General features: G+C 33.2%; 1 protein-coding gene across 2 annotated transcripts in view; it reads right to left on the bottom strand.

Annotated features, from left to right (window-relative positions):
• Positions 1–13,741, bottom strand: part of ATRNL1 (attractin like 1) — a 678,243-nt gene that overhangs the window by 489,555 nt on the left and 174,947 nt on the right. For both annotated transcript variants that reach the window (XM_027112688.1, XM_027112689.1), the window contains exon 19: positions 3,225–3,362. In XM_027112688.1, coding sequence (XP_026968489.1) covers positions 3,225–3,362 — 138 coding nt within the window. The remainder of the gene's footprint in view (positions 1–3,224; positions 3,363–13,741) is intronic.

Genomic DNA, 13,741 nt, shown 5'->3' with positions numbered 1-13,741 from the left:
AAGGACACATGCTACTATATGAAAGAACCTTGAGGACATTATGCTAACTGAAAAAAAACAATCATTAAGGACAAATACTGGATAATCCCACTTATTTGAGGTGTCTAGAGTAATCATATTCATAGTGACAAAGAGTAAAATAGTGGCTGCCAGGGGCCGGTGTTGGGGAATGAAGAGCTATTATTTAATGGTTATACAGTTTTCGCTTTGCAAGATGAAAAAAGTTTTGGAGATGGATAGTAATGATGGTTGCACAACGATGTGAATGTACTTAATGAAACTGAACTACACACTTAAAAATGGTTAAAATGGCTAATTTTATATTATGTACATTTTACCACAATTTTTAAAATTGTTTTAAAATGGGCAAGAACTGGAATAGACATTTCTCCAAAAAAAATATATGATGGCCAACAATTTCATCACTAGTCATTAAGGAAATGCAAATCAAAACTACAATGAGAAATAGTTTTACACCTACTAGGATGGCTAAAAGTTTCTGAAAATGTAAAATAACAACTGTTGGCAAGGATGTAGAGAAATTGGAATCCTCCACGTTGCTGGTGGGAATGTAAAATCGTGCAACCACCATGGAAAATAATTTGGCAGTTCCTCGAAAAGTTAAACATAAAATTGCTATATGACCCAGCAATTCCTCTCCTAGTTTACATACGAAAGAACTAAAAACTTGTATTCAAAAACAACTTGTGCAGTAATGTTCATAGCGGCACTATTCACAATAGCCAAAAGGTGGAAAAAACCCCAATGTCCGTCAATGAATAAATGGGTAAAAATATTGTGATATATCCATACAATGGAATAATATTCATCCACAAAAAGGAGTGAAGTACTGACAGATGCTACAACAAGAATGAACATTAAAAATATTATGCAAAGTAAAAGGAGCCAGTCACAAAGTCACATATTTTATGATCCAATTTACATGAAATATCCAGAATAAGTAAATTTATAAAGGAAGAGCAGATTAGTGACTGCCAGGGACTGGGATGACTGCTTAATAAGTATGGCATTTTCTTTTGGAGGGAAGGAAATTTTCTGGAACTTGACAGAGGTGATGGTTGCACAATATTATGAATGTAGTAAATGCCACTGAATTGTATACCTAAAATGGTTACTGTTATGCTATGTGAATTTGACCTCAAATTTTAAAAATGCTAAAAATGGGGTTATGGTTGGAAGCAATATATAAATAACAGAAGTATATGAAGTAAATTACTTCACAAAATCCCCATGGACTATTATATAGGCATTAAAATAATTTGGAGACTGTAAATGAAATCATTTTCATAAAAGTAAATTAAAATAATTGTATATTAAATATATGAAAGGTTGCAAACACATATAAATTGCAATGTGGAATAAAAACAACCCAGGTGTGTTTTTGTCTTAAAGTTATGGAAACAAAACATTTATATATATATATGACATAAATAATCTATCTGAAATACACTTTTTGTCCAATGAAATTCTTGGCTATAGAAAATTCAGTAGTAAAAAGCTTTTTGGAAAACAGGATGGCTCCAAAATCCTTACCTTTTTACTTAATAAACATAAAATAACAAAATACTATGACTCCACTAGGTAAGGTCTACACTTTGTGGATTCCGTTGTACACATTTCTACTGCTGCTTCTGTAAACAATGAACACAGCACTAAGCTGTGGCTTTTGGCTAATAAGGGCTACTGGATCCTCCCTGTCCGTATTAACACCACTTCTGCATTAACAGTTAAGAGTTAGGCCTAAGAATCAGACACTTTCTTCCTCTTATTAGCAGTATGATTTGGGTATTTTATTTAACTTCTTTGTGTATTTGGTTGTATGTAAAATGGAGATAATTGTGACTTCTCCCATACAGTTGTTGTACAGCTGAAATGAGATAATGAATATAAGCTATGAGTACAGTGCCTAGAACACAGAAAATGCAAGCGTCAAACAATTTCTGTATTACAGCCTCAATCAGGGCAGAGCTTTCCATATCACACAATTTCAATCAGCACCAAACCTGCTATTACCAGAGCAGTTTTGTTGACTCTAAGGCACAGCTCATCATTCTGTGTTTCTCAACCCTGAGTGTATATTAGAATCATTTGGGAAGACTTTGAGAAGAACCAAGAATCACCTTATGATAAACAAAGAGACTGATTTAATTATTTATGGATTGACCCAGACATCCGTATTTTTTAAAAGCTCTCCAGTGGCTTTAATATGCAGGTAGTGTTAAAAAGTTTTATCTAAAGGCCCAGGCCCAACTCTCTCTCTGAAGATTTCTCATCTTATCACAGCCAACAACTGAGGCTTTTCTGTGAGTGCTCTACAGGCTATTCCATTTAGAAAAAGTAGATTAAAGATTTAAGGAACAAGGACTAATCTAGAAATGAAGAAGGATTACTGAAAAAAACAAATTTTAAGGAAATTTTTTAAAGAAAGACCAAATTTTCTTTTTTAAAAAGTAGGAGAAAGAAGCAGCAGGACAGAGGAGGAAATAGAGAAAAGAAGGGTTTCACGATCGAAAAATGATATGATAATAGTTAGGCCCTTATAATGCTCTTTTAACATGCTTCAATTCCTATTATATGTGACTCTATTACATAGGATCACATTTGATCTTTACAATAATCCAATGAAGTATTATCATCTTCCTTCTACATATGAGAAAGATGAAGCACTGAGATGCTAAGTGAATTAACTAAAGCCATACATTTAAACAGTGGCAGAGTTGGAATTTCAGCGAAGGACTGATTCTAAACTCATTCTCTTAAACCTTACGTTATATTATCACCCTGTCAAAAACAAAAAAACAAAAAAACTTACGTGATGTAAGGCATACACAAAACCTTTATTTCTTATTCCTAAAGTAAAATGTAAAATGATAACTTACTATTATTAAAAAACAAATTATCAGCAGTGATTATTTTAGAATAGTAAGATTACAGGTAATTTTTAATTTATCTGCATTTGCTAAATTTCCTATAGTAATCATGTATTCATTTTGAAATAAGAAAAGTAAGATTTTCTTAAAGCAAGTATATCACAGAATTTTTATAGTTCATAGTCCCTAATAAATACATATTACCTTCCAAAAATATTGAGACTTAATGGAAAACAACTTCTTTAATAAAATATATTTTCCACAAGAGGCATATCTTTCTTAATTTTCTTTCCCTTAGTAAAAATACACTGAAGTGAAAGAAAAAATAATTACCTGTACACTGTCCTCCGTTGGTTGGATCTCCATAATAACCAGGCATGCAGTCTTGACACTGCTTTCCTGTGGTAAGATTTTTACACTGTTCGCACACGTTATTATTGATGCAAGTGCTATGTCCATTACACTGGCAAGCTAAGGAAAATAGTAAAAAAAAAAAAATTTTTAATATCTACATAACAGTATCAAGTATAACTGCCATCAGGACAAAGAATTTATTTTACAAATGTGAATGGCAGCAGAGTCCAACGGGCATTTCCCAAGTTTTTTATTAATGTGTGTCTCAAAATACTAATATAGGACATTATATACAATAAATTCTGTATTGAAATTTTGCATATGACCTGTAAAATGTAGGGGTTAGAAATTTAAGTGAAACATAAAAGTTATAGCTAAGGGGGAAATATCTTTTAACATATTCCTTAAAGATTCATGTGACAATTATGTCTATTAACAGGAATAAATAAAAGACCTTTGACAAAGAATGCTAAAATGCATCTTAATTATATTTACATATAATAAAAAAGGATCAATATAGAAAATTGTGTGGTAATAAGTCCTTACTTCAAGAAAATACATTAGTTTAAAATTAGCAAACACAGCACTTTTAAATTACTTTGTATGAATGTTTATCTTCTTTGGGCAAGAAAACCTTCAAGGCCTAATTAAAATTCTATTCGAATGTGAACTAAACAAACAGATTTAAAGCATAAGATTTTTTTATGTCTTCTTAATATGAGGTCTAATATGTTTTCATATTAATATTACAATAGAATTTAAAATTTTCAGATGAGAGATAAAGTTCCTATATAAAAGCTCATGTTTAGTGTCTATTGGGGGCATTAATACTGACTTAGTTTGGTAACGTCTTGTGGAAACATCATAATCATTGTCACTTTCATAATCATTTTCATCATTATTACAACTCAGATAGCATTTAATTGAGCTCTCTCTCGCTCAAGTCAAGAAAGCTAATGTTTAGTCGATTGCAGTTGTTTGTGGCTGGCATCTATATTCTGCTTGGTCAGTTTACATTTTGTATCAGTTTTTAAACTATTGTAAATACTACCCCATGGCTAGATAGTGAACCAAGTGGCATACATGAATTATATAATTTAAGCCTCACAAGAATTTTGTGTGGAAGGTACTATTTTTAGGGTTCTTTCTAAGATCAGGAGGCCTGGATTAAGCAACTACCCAAAGTCACACATTTAAAGAACGGCAGAAACAAATGCACAATCAGGATGTATGAATCAAAGACCAGACATTAAATCTCATACCTATTATACATAGAAAATTTGAAAGTAAGAGGGAAATCCCAAGAAACTAGCACAAGGTCATATGAGTTAACATCAAAGAGTAAAGAAAAAAAAAAAGTAAAAAACAAATACCTATATCTTACAGAAATTTTCAGAGGCATAACTATTGCAACATAGTATAGAAATGACATGCAGTCATCATGGAAAAATGTTGAGTAATCGTCCTCTTTATGAAACTGAGAAAATTACAATATAGTTTTCAAATTTTATATTACATTATGAAACAGCTAGGAGAAAATTTAATAACAAGAAAAATATTCATAATAAATTGAGTGAAATAAGGATTCAAACAAGATATTTAGAATGAACACAATTTTGTTTTTAAATGTATTAATATGCCCAGGGAAAAGTTAATGATGGTTATCTTAGTTTAGTAAGATTTTTATGCATCATCAGTTTTCTACAATAAATTCATATTACTTTTATAATAAGGAAAAATAATGACAAGAACTTTAATTTTTTAACATTGTGCTTAAAATTTTAAGTTATTTTTTCATCAAAAATTTTATGTAAAACCACTAATTAATTCACTCAAGTAAAAACAAAATTTATTGAGTGCTCACTACATGTAAAGCATTATCTGAAAAAGTCAAAATAAGAGATGGGTTACTATAAGCATTTTTATGAAACCCTGGCTACACTTTTTCATCAGAAAAACAAATATCTTAACTTCTGAATAAAATGACTAAATTTACCAATCTCATCTAATATCCTCCTCATAGATTACCAGTGTAATAATAAAAAAAACTTGCCAGCAACAACAAGAATTGGGGTATGATGACAACTACGTAAGTAAAACTAGAAAATAGTAACCTGCTATACCTCTGGGAATTAAAAGAGGACTCCTGGCATAATGCCACTCAACTGTAACTTTCCTGAAAGTAACAAGTTCTGAAGGCAGTTCTGGGCCATGGTGCAACCAAGAAGCATATCAGCTGCTAGAATGAGATACAGGAAAGTCTAATGTTCCAAGTAATGAATAGACCATACAGAAAGCTGGTATAATTTAGACCTAACTGCTGGCAAAATTTCCAGCAAAAAAAGGACAGTCATCGTTGCCGCTTGTAACTAGTATGGCAGCAATGGCAAAGGATAAGGTATGTTATAGAAAGCACGACCCAGATGTAATAATGGCTGTATCAAACACAGGAAAAGGATATACTATAAAGCCTATGACGATGTTATTCTCCACTGCCATCAGGGGTTGGATCAACAGGTAATGTAAGCTTGTATCTAATAGTTCTTCCAGGATACACTGTAACTTGAAAGGTTCTAATAACAACCTGGTTCTGGAACATGAATGAAACTAAACAGAAGTCATCCACACTGTTTTGTTTAAATTTAAAAACCAGCCCAGATGGCTTCTCATCTATGTACACACAAACAGAAAAAGATGAAAATAAAACATAATGAAAAACACAGCACTTCATATGCAAATAAAGTACATCCTTTTGAAAAATATGTGCTCTCTAAAACAGATGTAAAACATTGAAAAGTATCTGTTTGGCATTCTCAACAAAATTCAAAAAAATATATACACAGAAAATCAAGGCTAAAATTTACCCAAAACTTTTTTTCAAAACAGAGCCCTTTAGAAGAAAAGGGAATTATCGTTGCTAAAAATAAAACAGAGATTCAAAACAAGAATGTGAAAGAGAAGTGTGAGCTAGTGACAGAACTTTACTATACATGGGGATAGACTAACAACAGCTAATAGGTATGGGTCAAAACCCAGCAGGGCCAGGAGATATAATCTCTGGCATACTCAAAATAGAGAGCTAAACTGAACCATATTTAAAATGCTTAAAGCCTTCAATTGTAGCCCCTATCTGTGAAAAAGGTACTAAAATACATCACAAGCCCAAAGAAGCAGAAAGGAAACTTAACGTGGGTAAGAATGTATGAAAGACAAAAGTCACTTGTGAGAACTTAAAGCCTATACTGATCATATGGGTTGGGTTGAAATTCACACTTTCCATATAGTAGAGAAACCCCAACATCAAACAATAGTGTTAAAACCTATTCTGTAAACAAGAAAAGCCTCATGCTAAAGTAGACATAAATGGACCCTTGAAATACTTCTTCAACTCAGGTCACACAGAACAGAAACTGGAAAAACTTGATTCTGTAAACTGCAAGACAGTAAGTATTTTAGGCTTTGCAGACCATAAAATCTCTTCACAACTACCACTGCTGCCACTGCAGTACAAAAGTAACCATACACAATACACAAACAATTGATAATAGCTATAATCCAATAAAACTTTATTTACAAAAATAGGCAGTCAACCAGGTTTGGCCATCACACCTTCGTTTGCAAGCCTTTGATACCGAAATAAAAGACAATGAAAACAACAACAACAACACTTACTGAATTAAACCTCAAAATGAAAAATCACAAAGCATCATGAAGAAGAGTCAGGCAAAAGAGAGATAATAAAAATGAGAATTGACAACCCAAGAATTGGAGTAAAAGGACAATTAGAAAACAATAAAAATATTTAAAATAATTAAAGGCAGAAAAAATGAGAAAATTATGCTTAAAGAACTAAAGTTACATATGATGACAATGTCTCAACAAAAAGAGAGTATCAATAAAAACACAGAAATTATAAAAAAGAACGAATGGAAATTATAAAGTAGAACAGTAAAATAACTGAAATGAGGGACCTCCCTGGCGGTTCAGTGGTTAAGACTCCACACTTCCACTGCAGGGTGCATGGATTTGATCCCTGGTCGGGAAACTAAGATCCCGCACGCTGCACAGTGCAGCCAAAAAATAGCCGGGGGGTGGGGGTGGATAAAATTCTACACATACTAACAGAAAAAAAATAAAAGCATTTAAAAAAACTGAAATGAAAAATACACTAGAGATTCAACAGTAAATTTGAACTGGCAGAAGAATTAGCAAATCTGAAGAAAGATCAGTAGAGACCATGGAAGCTGAAGTACAGAGAGACAACAGAATGAAGAAAAATAAACAGAGCCTCAGCTAAATGCAGGACACCATTAAGTACACCAACCTATGTGTAATGGGAGTGTTGGAAGATAGGAGAGAAGAAAGAAGGCTAAAACTTATTTGAAGAAATAATTCCTGAAAAATCCCCAAATATGATAAAAATGTTAATCTACACATCCAAGAAGCTTAACAAAATTTAAGTACAATAAACATGAAGAGATCAATAAATACATTATAATAAAAGTGATAAAAGCCAAAAACAAGTAGAAAATCTTGAAAGCAGCAAGAGAAAATATGACTCCTCACCTAAAAAAATCCCAATAAGATTAATAACCGGCTTTTAATCAGGAAAAATGGGGGTCAGTAGCCAGTGGGATAATATATTCAAACTCCTGAAAATAAAACTGTCAACCAAAAATTTTCTATCCATCGAGACTGCTCTTCAAAAATTAAAGTGAAACATTCACAGATAAACAAAAACTGAGAGAATTCACTGTTAGCAGATGTGCCTTACAAGAAATACTAAAGGAAGCTCTTCAAGAAGAAAGCATGTGACACCAGATAGTAATTTAACTCCACAAAATATAACAAAGAGCACCAATAACAGAACTGTCATTATAAAAGACAGTAAATATATCTTTTGTCTCCTTTCTTCTTTTACAAGATTTTTAAAGATTGTATTTTAAATGTTATAAATAATGGTATTGTTGGGCCTATAAAACATAAAACATAATGTATTCCCCAATAACACCACAGAGGAAGTGTATCGGAGAAAATCTATATTGGGCCAAGTATACGACATGGTATTACGAGATGGTAAACAAAGATCCACAGAAACAAACAAAGAAAACCAAACATGGTTAATACAAAGATTAATATAGCAAAGGCTATAAGTACATACTCATCCCTCCTTTCTTTCCTCAGATTCTTTAAAAGACATAAAACTATATAAATAATAACTATAAAAATGGACTGCTGGGTTTGCAACACATACAGATGTAATACATATAACAATACCACAAAAAGGGAAGAAAGAGACTAGACCTATATGAGTAACATTATTTCATCTCACTGGAATTAAGTTAGTATAAATCTGAAGCATATTTTAATAAGATAAGCTATATATGGTAAACCCTGGAGTAACCACTAAGAAAATAACTCATGGACTTCCCTGGTGGCACAGTGGTTAAGAATCTGCCTGCCAATGCAGGGGACACGGGTTTGAGCCCTGGTCCGGGAAGATCCCACATGCCACGGAGCAACTAAACCCATGCACCACAACTACTGAGCCTGCGCTCTACAACCTGTGAGCCACCACTACTGAGCCCGAGTGCCACAACTACTGAAGCCCACGCACCTAGAGTCCATGCTCTGCAACAAGAGAAGCCACCATAATGAGAAGCCCGCACACCACAACAAAGAGTAGCCCCCGCTTGCCACAACTAGAGAAAGCCCACACACAGCAATGAAGACCCAATGCAGCCAAAATATAAATAAATTTATTTTAAAAAAGAAAGAAAATAACTCATAAAATATAATGAAAAATCATTAAAAATTAAAATGTTATAATAGAAAATATTCACTTACTGCAAAAAAATAAACAAATGAAGAGTGGAAGAAAAGAAAATTCATGATATACAGGGGAAAAAATAAAATAACTCACATAAATCCAACTGCATCAAAAATAACATTAAATGTGAATAGATCAAATGATTTAATCAAAAGGCAGAAAAAACAGACCAGATAAAAGACAAAGATCTAACTATGTACCCTTCATAGGAGACACACCTATATACACAAAGAGACTGAAAGTGAATGGATGAAAAAAGATATAGCATACAAACAGCAACCACAAGAAAGATGGAATGGCTATAGAAATATCAGACTTTTAAAATGTTACTGAAGATGAAGAGGGATATTTTATAATGATAAAAAGGACAATCCATCAATAAGATATAAAAATTGTAAACATACATGCATCTAACAGAGCCTCAAACTACATGAAGCAAACACCGACAGAAATTAAAACAGAAAGAAAGAACTCAATAGAAATAGTTGGAGACGTCAGTACCTCACTTTCAATAATGAATCAAACAACTAGACAGATGATTTGCAAGGGATTAGAAGACTTGGACAACACTATAAACCAACTGGACCAAACAGACATAAATAGAAAAATCCACATAACAGCAGCAGAATATACATTCTTCTTAAGTGCACATAAAAAACTCTTCAGGATAGACCATATACTAGGTCATAAAACAAACCTCAATAAATGTAAAAGGACTGAAGTCATATAAAGTATGTTCTCTAACCACAATTGAATAAAATTAGAAATCAATAACAGAAAATTTGGGAAAATCACAAATTGTAGAAATTAAGCAACACATTCCTAAATAACCAATGGATCAAAAAACAAATCATAGGAAAATTAAAAATTACTTTCAGGTATATTAAAATAAAGCATAATATACCAAAACTTACAGGATGCAGCAAAACACTGCTCAGAAAAAAAAATTATGGCTGTAAAAGCCTACATTAAAAAAGAGAAAAGGTCTCATATCAACCAACTTTGTACCTTAATAAAGTAAAAAATTAATAGAAAACTAAACTCAAAGCAAGCAGAAGAAAGGAAATAATGAAGATTAGAGTGAAAATAAATAAAATGCAGAGTAGGAAAACAATAAAGAAAATCAATAAAGCCAAATACAAACTGTTCTTTGTAATGCGCAACAAAATCAACAAAACTTTAGCTAGGCTAACAAAGAAATATACGAAGATACAAATTATTAAAATCAGGAATGGAAGATGAGACATACGACTGACAAAGACTGGGGAAAAGGACTATAGGGAAATACTATGAACAACTGGATGCCAATAAATTAGATAACCTAGATGATAGGGGAGATTCTTAGAAAGATACTAACTACCAAGACTTACTAGAGGAGAAACAGAAAATAGGCACAGGCTTTAACAATAAAAAGATTGAGTTAGTAATCAACAAAGTGCCAGAAAAGTATAGCCCAAGATCAACTGGCTTAATTCATGAATTCTACCAAACAGTTAAGGAGAATTAACAATTATTCACAAATATTTCCAAAACACAGAAGCAAAGGTAAGACTTCCTAACTCATTCTATGAGGCCAGTATTAACCTAATACAAAGACAAGACAAACTTATCACAAGAAAAGATGATGCCAGACCAATACCTCTTATGATTGTAACTGCAAAACTTCTCAACAAAATACTAGCAAACTGAATCCACTAGAATATAAAAGGATTATACATCATGACTAAGTTGCATTTACCCCAGGAATGCAAGATTATTTAAATATATGAAAATCAATCAATACAACATACTATTAGAGAAATAAAGTGGGGTGGGGGTGGATCACAACATCATCTCAATAGATGGAAAATACTCAACGAACTAGAATAGCAGGGAATTATCTTAACCTGATAAAGGGCATATATAAAAACTTCATAGATAACATCATATTTAATGGTAAAAGACTGTAAGTTTTCTTTTTAAGGTCAGGAACAAGACAAAACTGTCCTTACTTGTCACTTCTATTCAGTACTGTACTGGAGGTTCTGGACAGGGCAATTAAGCAAGAAAAAAAAATGAAAGGCAACCAGATTGAAAAAGAAGAAAACTAACTTTACTTTCAGATGACATAATCTTCCATACAGAAAACTAAGAAATCCAAAAACATTATTTAATCTAATAATTGTCTTCAACAATGCTACAGATCAATTGTAGAAAAATCTGTTTTATTGTATTTTTATACACTTCCAAACTGAAAAGTTTGAGAGTGAAATTAAGAAAACAATACCAAATACAATAGCATCAGAAAGAATAAAACATTTAACAATACATTTAACCAAAGAAATGCAAGATTTGTACATTGAAAACTACAAAACATTATTAAAAGGAATTAATGAAAAGGCATCTGTATTCATGGATGGGAAGACTTAATATTAAGATAGAAATTCATCCCAACTGATCTGCAAATTCAATGCCATCAAATTCCAAAAGACTTTTTTTATAGGAATAGACAAGCAGATCCTAAAATTCATGTTTAGAAACAGAGGGCTCAGATTAGGCAAAACAATCTTGATAAAGAAAAACAGAGTTGGAGCACTGACAATTCCCAATTTCAAAACCTACTTCAAAGTTACAGTAATCAAACCATGTGCCATTGTCATAAGGACAGACATATAGACCATGGAATAGAATTAGGTCTAGAAATAATACCATACATCTATGGTCAATTGATATTCAACAAGGGTGTCAAGAAGTTTAACTGGGGAAATAGTCTTTTCAACAAATGGTGCCAGGATAGCTTGATATTCACATGCAGAAGGATAAGTCTGGACCCATACTTCACACCATATATAAAAATTAACTAAAAAAGGATCAAAAACCTAAAGGTAAGAGCTAAAGTTACAAAAATGTTCGAAGAATATATAGATGTAAATCCTCATGACTTTGGATTAGGCGACAGTTTCTTATATATGACACCTAAAGCTTAAGCAACTAACAGAAAAAAAAGATATACTGGACATTATCAAAAAAATGCTGTGCCTTGGGCTTCCCTGGTGGCGCAGTGGTTGAGAGTCCACCTGCCGATGCAGTGGACACGGGTTCGTGCCCCGGTCCGGGAAGATCCCACATGCCGCGGAGCAGCTGGGCCCGTGAGCCATAGCCGCTGAGCCTGCGCGTCCGGAGCCTGTGCTCCGCAACGGGAGAGGCCACAACAGTGAGAGGCCCGTGTACAGCAAAAAAAAAAAAATCCTGTGCCTCAAATGACACCGTCAAGAAAGTGAAGAGACAACCCACAGAACAGTGGAAAATATTTGAGAATCATATGTCTGATAAGGATCTCATACCCAGAACACATAAATAACTCTTACAATTCTACCATTTAAAAAAAAAACCTCAATTTAAAAGTGGGTAAATGGGGCTTCCCTGGTGGCGCAGTGGTTGAGAGTCCGCCTGCCGATGCAGGGGACACGGGTTTGTGCCCCGGTCCGGGAAGATCCCACATGCCGCGGAGCGGCTAGGCCCGTGAGCCATGACCGCTGAGCCTGCATGTCCAGAGCCTGTGCTCCGCAACGGGAGAGGCCACAACAGTGAGAGGCCCATGTACCACAAAAAAACAAAAAACAAAAAACAAAAAACAAAAAAAGTGGGCAAATGATTTGAATAGACATTTTCCATAATAAGTATATGAGTAGCTAATAAGCACATGAAAAGAACACCATAAGTCATAAGGGAAATGCAAAACAAAACCACAGAGAGCTACCACTTCACATCAACTAGGAGGATAATAAAGAAAATGATTTATTAACCCATATTGGTGAGGAGAGTAATTAGAATACACTGCTGGTAGAAATGTAAAATAGTACAGTAGCTCTGGAAGAAGTCTAGCAATTCCTTAAAAGGTTAAATATACATTTATCATGTGACTAAAAAATCAACTCCTAGATACATACCAAAGAGAAATTAAAACATGTTTACACAAAAACATATACAAATGTTCATAGCAGCACTATTCATAATAGCAAAAGAGTGGAAATAAGCTGAAGACCCATCAACTGATGAGTGTGAATATGTGGTATGCCATTTAATATTATTCAGCCATAAAAAGAAGTAAAGGACTGATATATGCTACAATATGGATGAACCTTAAAAACGTATGCTAAGTAAAAGAAGTCAGACACTAAAAGACACATTATATGACTGCATTTAAATGAAATGTCCAGAATAGACAAATACACAGAGAAAGAAAGTAGACTAGTGGTTTTCAGGTGTTAGAGGGAAGGATGTACAGGTAGTGACTGTTAAAGGGTATGGAATTTCGTCTTGGGGTAATTAAAGTGTTCTGGAATTATATGATGGTAATAGTTGCACACCTACTGACTATACTAGAAACCACTGAACTGTACACTTTAAAATGAAGGATTTTATGTCATACGAGTTATACATCAATAAACAAAGTAGTTAGAACTAATTAGATGAGCTGAAAAATAATTTACACAAATTCTTCACATCTCTGTATGTACAAAATTCATAGTATTACTTTATCCTTGCTCTCATCAAAAAAGTACAATTTTTTCCCACCATTTGAACATGCATTGGCATGAAGACTGTTTCAGAACAGTGGAATTCAGAAGTAATGGTATGGAAATTTTGAGCTTACGCCTCAAGAGCCATATATACTCTGCTCTCT

This window comes from Aethalodelphis obliquidens, unplaced genomic scaffold, assembly GCF_003676395.1.
Source record: "Aethalodelphis obliquidens isolate GAN/ISIS:26980383/991018 unplaced genomic scaffold, ASM367639v1 scaffold11, whole genome shotgun sequence".
Lineage (NCBI taxonomy): Eukaryota > Metazoa > Chordata > Mammalia > Artiodactyla > Delphinidae > Aethalodelphis > Aethalodelphis obliquidens.
This window is presented reverse-complemented; position numbering and strand designations above follow the sequence as displayed.